This window comes from Mytilus galloprovincialis, chromosome 11 (assembly GCF_965363235.1).
Source record: "Mytilus galloprovincialis chromosome 11, xbMytGall1.hap1.1, whole genome shotgun sequence".
Classification (NCBI taxonomy): Eukaryota; Metazoa; Mollusca; class Bivalvia; order Mytilida; family Mytilidae; genus Mytilus; species Mytilus galloprovincialis.
In genome coordinates this window covers 15,741,633-15,753,164 of record NC_134848.1, presented here as the reverse complement: position 1 = coordinate 15,753,164, position 11,532 = coordinate 15,741,633, and the positions used below count along the sequence as shown (strand labels likewise).

General features: G+C 32.6%; 1 protein-coding gene across 2 annotated transcripts; it reads left to right on the top strand.

Moving 5' to 3' along the window:
- The first annotated feature begins 887 nt into the window (after positions 1-887).
- On the top strand, positions 888-11,093 carry LOC143051733 (uncharacterized). Of its 2 annotated transcripts, none has more exons than XM_076224647.1 (7): positions 888-1,069; positions 5,192-5,276; positions 6,530-6,632; positions 7,565-7,710; positions 9,041-9,143; positions 10,034-10,176; positions 10,897-11,093. In XM_076224647.1, the coding sequence occupies exons 2-7, from the start codon at positions 5,228-5,230 to the stop codon at positions 11,010-11,012; spliced, it is 660 nt and encodes a 219-aa protein (XP_076080762.1). In that variant the 5' UTR covers positions 888-1,069; positions 5,192-5,227; the 3' UTR covers positions 11,013-11,093. The 2 variants fall into 2 exon arrangements, with proteins under 2 accessions (XP_076080762.1, XP_076080761.1); XM_076224646.1 differs by lacking the exon at positions 888-1,069 and adding an exon at positions 3,400-3,548.
- The last annotated feature ends 439 nt before the right edge of the window (positions 11,094-11,532 follow it).

Sequence of the window (11,532 nt, the reverse complement as noted above, 5' to 3'; positions counted from 1 at the left end):
TACAATTTGTCTGTATGGGATGATCATTTGGGTAATTCTCGAGGCCTAAAATTTGAAAATCCAAAAACTTAATACAAACGTTGAGGACCTTATACACTCGAAATGGACCGACAAGTGTAGCCAAAACTGGACTTTCATATTACAGTACCAAGGTGCATTTGTACCCCTGCTCATCCTTTCCAATTCTGAACAGTCTATTATTTGAAAATGTCACTGTTTATGTGAACAGTGCTGTGTGCTAATCAGCCGCCTCGAAGATCTCGTGGAAGTGCGTTCGCCACGAGTATAGGAGATCTCGGGTTTCGACCCCGACCGGGTCCAATAAAATATTTCAAAATTGGTATTTTTTATTCTCCCGGTAAGCACACCGCGCTGTAAAGAGTAAAAGCAAATACTGGTCGGCTCGAAGTCAGAATAATGTTCCCGGAAAGTTGTTGAATAAACAAGGAACTTAATCAGATGCTGAAGTCCTTTAGCGCCAAATGCTGTTTTTTTAATCATGTACCATGTATCAATCATTTTCAATGGTATCAATTGCGCAAATTTACCTGTACACTTACATTATTTATGTAGAATTACAGCGGATTTCAACTAAAACTACCCTACTTTAAGAATAGACTAGTCCAACAGAAAACCAATCTATAGATCTGTCTGTTGGAGTCAGGACTATGCTACATTTGTACTTCCAAAGAAGGGAAGTATACCTAACCTAATAATGACTTCACGGTTCAGCTAACAAGCAAGCTAACCAAAGATATTACCTTTCGCTACACACTCAATAAAATCGGCTGTAAATATACTATAACTATAAGGAAGGCACTAACAGGAAGACAAGATTGTAAAAGTGCCCAAAGCTTATTCTGGAACATAATGTAGTAAACGTATTTTTGAGATTTTATAGTACAAGTGTTGGTACTGATTTTTCTGACGTTTAATCAACATTCCTATACATGTACATGTAATAATATTGTACATTGTACATGCAGTGATACTGGTGGAAGACATATGTATGAATCCGAAACTATAATCAAAAGTGGTGTGCTTTCATTGGCATAGTAGATGTTTACAGGTACAAGTACAATTAATGTTTATGATATCTGCATGATTTCCTTTTTGATATTTTAGTAACGGACTTGAAAAGGAAGATATTGCATGATTCCCAATGAGACAACTCTCCAAATATCTTTATCTTATCTTTATCTCTTTAGTATTGCGACTGACCTTTAAAAAGACGCTTAGTTAACGGGATTAATGTTACGGAATAACACAAGGCTGAAAATTGCTTTAAATGATAGAAAAATATTCTATATTTTGTCTTACGTCTGGTCGTAAAAAGTTTCTTTGATCACATTTTTGTATTTTAGCCCTTAAATGGGACACCCCTCAATTTACTGATTTTAGAAGTCACCTTAAAATCCCAAAATAATATTTGTACCTGTAAACATCTGCTATGCGGTGAAATATAATAGCTGTTAATACAGGCTATGTTCTTTAATATTTCATTTCCGATGCACATATCATCAAGGATAATCGGAATGATGAAGACATAAATATAATACCATCCCCGAATAAAACTTTGAAACTTAAAAAATGCAGTTTTTTTAGAAGAGACCAAATGACACAGAAATTAACAGCTATTATATTTCACCGTACGGCTTTCAACAATGAGCAAAACCGCATAGTCAGCTATAAAAGACTCCGAAATCTCAAATGTAAAACATTTTTCAAATGAAAAAACTCAAGGCCTATTTAATGTACAAAAAACAACGAAAAACATATATGTAACACAGCAACAAACGATAACGACTGAATTAAAGACTCCTGACTTGGGACAGGTACATACATGTATATGTATATACAGAATGTGGCGGGGTTAAACATGTAAGTGTTATCCCAACCCTCCCTCGAACCTTGTACAGTGGTGTTTTACAGTACAATTAAAAACAAACTATAAAATCAGTTGAACAAGTCTGTACTAATCAGATAGATACAGATAGAAATAATCCAACAAAAACACAAGGTTCACGGGGATGGGTATTTGTACATCCCAACAACAATTATAATTTTAATTTCTTATGTTTTGGGAAATTTTACTAAAATGTGTTTGAGGAATTAGCTATTACAAAAGGACAATACAATCGTGAATTGCTTGTTGTTTGTGTACCGTTCAGTGACAAATAGTTCGTGCATGTTCAGGACTGGAAGAAATTGTATAAGTTTCTTAATTGTATGAATGTTTATGATCATGCAATGATTAAGGAAGGAATTGTCATTGTGTTTATTTACAGTCCGAAGTCAATAAATCAAAAATAAAACTACATTTTATTCGATTCTGTAGGATTTAATAATGTCCTCCATGAAAAAATGTCCACCGGACACATTTTGACAATATTTACTTATTTAAATGTGTCCTGGGCACAATTTTCCTATGAAAACATGTCCTCAGGTATGAAAAAGTGTCCATAAACATGGACATTATTCACTACCATAATATTGTTCAGGTGGACATTTTTTTCACAGGACATTGTGTATTAATTCCCTTGGAGGACACAATTTAATAGCAACTACTATGAAAATTTGTCCTGTGAGTGGACACTATTTCATATTGTTAGCAGTAAAAAAAAATCCTTTTGAGGGACACCATTCCATGGCAATGGACATTATTAAATAACAAATTTCAATGAAAAAGTGTCCATGTGGACACTTGTCATAGGACACTATTATGTCTTACAATTCCTCTTCATAGAAAAAAATGCCTCTTAATTCGTTGATATATTTAACGAATTTAAGAATTAAAATTCTCAAATGAAATTTAACTTGTTATTAGATTCAAAATAAAGTTTTGAAATTTGTATTCTCAAAATAACCAGGCATTCAGTTATTTGAGTAAGCGTGTTAGCTGAATGTTTTTATCAGATTTTTTCAATCATATAGATTTATTTATTTTTTGAATTATTGAATTTGTTTTATATTCTATATATTTTGAAGTAAGAAGTTATAGGTTATTCAGTTCGATTATTTTTTTATTTTCTTATTAATGTTGTTGCTTCAATTGTATTTCTGATACGACGTAGCGCAAACACCAATGAATCATTCAATCCAAATTTTGATCAATACCGATAAATTTGCTTTAGGGTTATTATAACTTGTCTAGGGAAGAGAGTGTGGGTGGGGGTTTGCAGAATACATACTACTGGGTAAAAAATATAAAGAATAGAGAAAAATGGCATATAAAATAAGGAATACAGAAATGAAAGGCCTCATCAATGCATTCTCCCATGGAAATTCTCCGTTTTAAAAATTGAGCTGTAGAGGTAAACATCAGGATAATCTCCCTTAGAACAAGAATTAAGGAACATCGAATCATTGTTCGAATGCAAAATAAAATTGATTTTAAGTGAACTGTTATCATGACTTTTCTGACTCGAAATATAATTGTCAGTTTGTGAGAATTAACATAGTGAAAGAACTGTAAATATATCCTCCTGAACATCATGTGTACGAGATTCTCGACGGTTTCAAACCAAAACAAACGTACTGTTATACAGGTAAGAATGATACATTTTACACTTTTACCAGCAGCTGAGCTAACGGAGCTACCATAGGTGGATCCAAGGGGGCCTAGGGAACCCAATGTGGGACAAATTTGGTTGATTAAAAAGGGATCACTGAAGCATGACTGGACCTGACCCCCTTAGGTCAATCAGTGGCCCCCCTTATAAAAAGACGTTCGGGATCCGCTTTTTATGGGAGGGCTAGGTTGAAATTTGAAAAAATAGGCAAGACAGGAGGAGTATTATGTTAAAAATAAAAAGGTAGGATGAGACAATTTACAAAAAAAGGAAGGATGACAATTCATGTAACAAAAAAGTCAGGATAAACTAAGAAAAAAAAGCAGGACCGAATATAGTGAAAAAAAATGCAGGACAGAGATTACAACTTTTGGAGAAAAAAAATGCAGAAAAACATTTTCATCCTTGTCCTTCCCCTCTCCCAATTTAAATCAAATGGTAGCTCCCTAAATGTTGTCATACAGTAATAATTAGGGTCTGGATGGAGTCATTCGTTTCTATATTCTTTTATTTTGAGGCACTTTTTTTATATTTTCTTTATTTTGTTGGACCATTTTTCACCATTCTATGTTTTACAAGTTAACCCCCAGTATTCTATTTCCTAATTTTGTTTGCCTTTTTTTCTGAATATTTAAATACAGAAAATTGACATAGAAATTCAAAAAGATAAGAGTACAGAAAGGAAAGACCAGTATTCAGACCCTCACATATCAGTGGTATTTTTATAGAACTTGTAGAATATGCATTTTCTGTTTATGTCGTTTGATTTCTGGTTTGTTAACACATAACCAACAACCCGTTTAATTCATGATAAGGTCTGGCTTGGATTTACAGCAATGAAAGTAAAATAGCTAAAAGTTGCAGAATAATGGGATAGAAAAGACAGAAACTCCAAGGAAATTCAATAAAGAATAATGGAGTTGTAAAATTTCTAAAATACAGAATTAACATTTTGATTAAAATGCAGATCCTATAAACAAGAATCCGACAACACTCATTTTACTGTATGTTCTAGTAATTTGTATCAGTTAATGAAATTTCAGCTTTCAAATCTTTGAAGCAGTGTAATAATCTGACAAAACCAAAGGATCCCGAAAGGTCTTTAAAACAGAAAGTAGATTGGAGTGTTTTTAGATCTTTCTAAGTAAACTTTTAAGCTTTAACATAGGATAGGATATGTTTTCTAATCGGATTGAGGGAATGATAGTAAAAAAATCTAAAGATTATACCTGTGTAGGGGAGAGCCATGGTGTAGTGGTTAAAGCTTCGGAATACAAACCCAAGATTCCTGGTTCGATTCCCGTTCAGGGTAGAAATTCCAGGGACTTAATTTTCAGCTCTCCCTTGACATTATTTGCGAGTATGGTTTTGAGAAAAGTCCGTCGGAAGGGGACGATAAATGGCTGGCCCTGGCCCCAAGTTAAGAGAGAGCCATATCTCTTGCACGTAAAACACATCCTAGTAGATTTCGAAAAAGAGCAGGGTAATGCCGCTACAAGGCAGCACTGGCACCAGCAAAGTGGAAAGGGATTAGTATAAGTTGTAATAACATGTTTCCCATTCCACTATAAATAAGTATGTTTAAACTTAATGCCTTTTATTTATTATTTCTTTTACAGAAATATCTTGATAATCACGACCCATGTGTTAGAGTGATGATCCTACTATTGGTTTTGACAGTGCTGCCTGTTTGTATTTACGGAGGTAAGGGTCAGTCAGTATTATAATGAGGATCTTGAAGAATAAAGATTGATAGACAAAGGGTGCAGAATAAAGAGCCCGATATAGAGAAAATTTATAGGCTTAAGGTGGTACCCAACACTTTCACTAAAATTAATTTGGCTCGCCATAGCAAATAGATGTCAGGGGTTCGCAAAACAATGCCTTCTTTGTATACATTAAAAGGGCTACTTTGCTATTTATGGTAGCAAATTTTAAATCAAAAGTGACGGATGTTTAAAATATCTTATTTTCATAAAATTTACATCATTAAACAGTTCAAACCTTAAAGAAACTATATTTAACCACGCGAAGAAGAAATTCAAATGTTAACATAAAGTAATACGGGTATAAAACTATTTGCCCATACAAATCTATAGTAAAAGTAATCGCTGTATATGGATAATTACTAGCGCATGCGCATTAAAGACCGAACGAATTCTTGTACATGTTTAATTTTCATAAAATTTTGTCAAAGTATTTACTTTGACCCTTTAACAAAAATATAAAAAATTCAAAAAGTTTGAACCAACTGTTTTGTCAGAAAAATTACACTGGTTATATAGCAGTTTGACAAACACCAATTTTGATCATTGGGAAGCTTAATATTCCCTTGACAACACAACGTAATTAAAACGTTTAGCTGATTTTACAGAGTTATCTCCCTGTAGTGTTAGGTACCACCTTAAAAACAAAGAACAGAGTACCGTAAGATAGGGGTGGTAAAATATAAAAAGAATAGAGAAAAATGATCCACAAAAATGAAAACAGAAACGAAAGCTCCCCTCGTCTAAACCCTGTATAATTTTTGATCCATTTTATTGTGTCGTCCTTCATTACCCTACAAAATCTCCACTATCGTTAATTTGTTATAGTCCTTAATATGCATAAAACATTTGCCACTGGACGTTAAGCAAACAATAATCAAATTGTGTAAAATAACTTTTCTAAGACAGGTTGAAAATGAATATTCTGCAACACAAAATGCTGGAAATAATTTTACTCGTATAGCAACAGACTAAATGAATAAAAGTATCCTTCTGTCCATCCCCCCGCCAAAATTAAAATTATAGCTATGGATAACATATTTCTCCTAAATTTTTGTATCAATCTGCATTTGGTGGTAATGTTTTTGGGTTCTTTAAATTGATAATATTATGATAGTTAAATGGTCGCTTCACATTTCTGTGATAAATTTTTTAGATATTTTTTTAAAGATAAATGACTATTAATTGTAGATATATGTACTGACAGCAAAAAGTTAGAAGAAATAGCTACGACTTGTGCTACAAAAGACATCCTCACGTTCTATCAGTCAACAACAACTGAGGAAAAGTGTGGGTAAGAAATGATTTATAATGACTAGCGAAATTAAAACTATGTACGAGGGTATGGATGGGGTCTGTCATTTTTTTATTCTTTAATGTTAGGCTTTTTTTCTCTATCCCTTATATCTAAGCACCTGAATACTCTCTATTCCTAATTTTTGTCCATTTTTTCTATATTCTTTTTATATTTTGCTCATTATTCTCTATTCTTTATTGTTTCGATCCATTACCATGATTATCTCTAATTTCTTTATGTATTTTGCCCATTTTTCTCTATTCAGTAAACCCCATCCACATCCTCATGTATTTCAGTATACACAAAAATATTGTCGAAAAATATGTAATTTATTCATTTCTGTACGAGTTTTAGACGAGAGGTTTGTTACGTAGCAAGTATCAATAAAATTTATATTATCCGGTTCAATATTATTTTCTCCTGCAATATTTACGTTCCACTTTTCCTGTTTTTTTTTAATCCCTTAATCATTTACATATTTAGCAGACAGCAATGAAACAAATGTCAAGTTACAAGTAGAAACATGTTCCACAAGAAAAGTGTCAAGATATTTTGTATAGGGTGAACATGGTCGGATTAGGTGAAAACATCAGAATTATACCCACAAAAAAAGGGAACGTCTAAGCCATTGTAAATCCTTTTTACCTACTATTGCATGTTTTGAACTCCATCAATTATTTCGAATTGAAAAGTAAGCCATTTTGGTAATCTGTTTTGGGTTTGATGTTCATGTATCTACAATTGTGTTCATTTTTTTGAGGAAATACATGAATTTATATAACGTAAGCGGAATTTTTTATATAAGTTTTTTTTTTTAAATTTTGCTTGACAAAAATAGGTGTAATTAGCAAATACAATTTATTTTTAAACATTTTTACTACGAACGCAAGTATCATTTCATGCTAATTCATACTCTATATAATTTATAGATATTTGCTAAATAATGTACAGAAGTGTGTGTTCGATACAGTCAATGCAACATACGACGAGGTATGCTCGGCAAAAGAACAACACCAAATGATTGTGGACTTCAAGGAGGAAGTGCAGCAATTTCTTCAGTTCGATATTAATCTATGTGGGTAATCTTTCTTCTTAGACTGGTACACGCCTTTATTGACAAGTTAACATTTGTATATTCCGAAGATATACAGATTTTTTATGGAGGCAACCAACCTATCTTTTTATAAACATTCGTTAGGGAGCTACCATTTGATTTTTATGGGGGGGGGGGGGGGGGGGCTAGGATGAAATTTGAAAAAAATAGGCAGGACAGGAGTTTTGAGTAAAAAAAAAGGCAGGATGAGACACTTTGCAAAAAAAAAAAGGCAGGATGACAATTTACTAGGTAAAAATAGTCGGGATAAACTAATAAAAAAAAGGCAGGATCGAATAGAGTGAAAAATAAAAAGGCAGGACAGAGATTACAACTAAAAAAAAATGCAGGACAAAATTTTTCATCCTAGCCCCCCCCCCCCCCCCCCCCATAAAAATCAAATGGTAGCTCCCTTACCTGTCCGGGTCAAACTAAAGAATTTAAAATTTGTATTCGCTTCTCAACTACGCACGCAGCATTATGGAGTTAACAGAGCAAAGACTGGTTGACTCAGAATAACGTGTCCGGATATGGTGACATGTTGTCGTGCTAAATGTTACTTTCTGGACTAACACGTTCAAACTACGACTCATCGTATCAATTAAGTACAAACCATGGTCAATATTCATAAACTACTACATATCCATGTTCTCGTCTTGTACACTAGCATTTGCAGCTTGACGTTCAAAAATCATCAATCAACACCATTATTATAATTTCATGCTAGAGAAAAGCGAGAGTACAAAGTATCCTCGTGTTGATGAATACCATATTACATAAAAGTAACGGATTTAACATTGTAGCTTTAGACTCACAAAGAAAGATTAATCTATATATTTATATCGCAGATTATGTTTATACTTATGTTTATCTGTGTTAGGAGGGGTAAATTAAATACTACTAAAAAATGGTACAAGGAGTCCAAAAAATTTAAAATTATGACACAAATATATTAGAGTTATTGCCCGTATACCGTAAGTTCTTTGTCCGTTTATAAGAAATGAAGCAAGTTAGGTTTTAAAAAGTATGTTGGAATATCATGCAGTTGTATATATATAGGCGTGTGAGCTTGTAAAATCGTTGAAAGAAACAACTTTACATGGCGCATTTGGGCATGTGATATAATGTAGCGTCTTAGAATTTAAATGGTGCTGAAAGTGGCAATTAAACACCAAATAACAATTAATATACTCTTTATTTTATTAGGTATACCACCGAAGTCATGCAGCAATATTGAGTCAATACTTTACTATCTTCCGGCTGAAATTGGCGCTTAACATCAACAACCAATTTATTTATTTTATGTTATTAGGTATACCACCAAGGTCATGCAGCAACATTCAGTCAATACTTTACTATCTACCAGTAATATGTGAATCTGTATATTATCAGTTTGTCCAGACCGGAAACTGTAGGTGAGTTTGAAATTCCATCGATTTTTTTTTTTACCGTACTCGTCTGTGTATAATACGCATCCGTGCAAAGCATAGACCCTTGTTTGAACATTGAAACTGTTGGGAAAGAACTATTTATGTATTATAACAAGTATGACCTCTCTGGAAAAACAACTTTAATTACTGTTCTTAAATTTGCATGTTGTCATGTGAGTGTTATGTCGATTATTTGCTTGAAGCTTTCTTATTTTGGAAGACACATTTCTACAAGAGTATAATGAAAGTTCAAAAGATAACTTAGCCATATTTTGAAGAAGAAAAAAATGGTACTTTAAAACTTTTCCGTCTTACAATTCAAAACAAGTGCATAAATTGAAATAATCTGCACCCATGGACAAGTTGAAATAATTTGGTGTCAGTAGTCAGGACCAATTTTTTACCACTGTACTCCTTAGAGTATTAAATATAAAGTTTGTGTCTTCCACCAACTAGTCAAAATATTCGTCATGCATAAAAACTAGAACATGGGGGTGAAATGCAAGTAATTTCATAATTTCTTGAAAACTTGATTGATACAGAGGGAGTTTAAAACCAAAATTTAAAAATCAGTCAAATGCTGAATAACTACATGTATTTTCATTTTAACGACTTTAAACTCCAAAGTACATATAAACTCTGTGGTTAATTTTGACATCATGGTACTCCGTGAAGTAGAGGGCTTATAATTTATAGCAATTCGAGTGGGGTAAATTAAAAAAGTCAAAAGTCGGTGATACGAAAATAGTTTATTGAAATTAAGAGTCTCCTTACAGCAATTTTGAATATTTGTCACGAGATCAAGGCGCTTACATGTACCAGCCCCATTTTCAATTTTCTTTTAAATACTTTCTTGAAATATTCATCCATTTTAGCGTATATTTAGATGACCTTAATTGCTACAAAGGCAACATTAATACAACTGAATCATGTGACATCAGCATTATGAATAATATTATCAAGTCCAATATTGAGATGTGGACGGGATCAACTCAACAACAAGCCGATTGTCCTGCAGGTAATTAAACCAATAGAAATATAGCTATGTTTCCCGCCTGCGTACATGTACTTGTACCAAGTTTGTATGCTCATACATGTGCTTGTTTCAAAATTAACACCAATATCACTCTGTAGCATTATCTAGGTACATGTATATTGGTATTCCCGAAGCGAAGAAAAAATGATAGCAAAACGTATCTGTGTAATCCCCAATCTCTGTTGCAGTGTTCATATCCGTTCCGTATATATATGCTTTGCAGATCTTTGCAATACTGCACATAATGTGTTATTACGTATTTGTGTAGTCTAAGATAGAAATAAACAGTTAGGAGTGTAATTTCGCACTTTGGCCATGGTGGATTTTTTTCAAATATTAAAGTTATTGTACAATAATTATATAATATATTTTGAGATATCGGATGACCAATTGAGCCTTCAAACGGGAGTTCATAAGAACATCTATTACAATATTTGCTTGTATATGGTTGATATTTATTCCACAAATTAATCCCATGAAAAAGTTATATCAATGAAAAAGGAAATAAACTCATTATTTCATTTTTACAATCGCTATGTATTTTTATTTCATTTTTACAATCGCTATGTATTTTTATTTCATTTTTACAATCGCTATGTATTTTTATTTTATTTTTACAATCGCTATGTATTTTTATTTCATTTTTACAATCGCTATGTATTTATTGCGTTATGTCTTAATGTGTGTTTAATACTTTTATAGGATATACAGCGTCGGCGCAAGGAGATACTAATTCAGCAGATACAATTTCGTCATATTTTTATTTTGTTTTAATTTGTTACTTCTGTTGTTTACCGTTTGGTTTCCTAATTCTTTAATAAAAGTGTTTTTTGTACATTTTGAAATGTTTATTGTAAAATGTTATCAGTTTAAGTAAAAAAAAAGTTTGCGAAACAAAACCAAGATTTCTTTTGTTCTTTTCTTGTGTGTGACATTGCTTTACTGTAGATTCTACGTGTCTGATGCATTCTGGGTACATATTTCATTTTGTAATGAAAAGTTTATGAATTCATTTGTTCAGAAAGAGTATTGCGGAAACAGAGGTCATACATAATAAGCGGTTGTTTGTTTTATGTCCAGTGGCAAATAGTTCTTGCATATTCAGAACGAGTATGTATAGTAAATCATCAATTATTTTTGCTTCTGTGATTTTTTAAAAATCAGATGGACCTACATGTACAAATAGCCAATCAGCTCTTAAAACATCCTATAAATTAGCTAGGACACCTATTTGTTAAAGATAACTTGTTGGTGCTTTGTATATAAACAATAACCTGGCTATCCGAACAATTTATTTTCGATTCCCTGTCACTTGAATTTTTTACAAGTCCAATTTTG

Coding starts and splice junctions, on each gene's coding strand:
- LOC143051733 (XM_076224646.1), top strand. CDS start 3,495: ATGTGTACGAGATTCTCGACGGTTTCAAACCAAAACAAACGTACTGTT. Junction 6,633..7,564: donor ACAACTGAGGAAAAGTGTGG/GTAAGAAATGAT, acceptor TATAATTTATAG/ATATTTGCTAAATAATGTAC. Junction 9,144..10,033: donor GTCCAGACCGGAAACTGTAG/GTGAGTTTGAAA, acceptor CATCCATTTTAG/CGTATATTTAGATGACCTTA.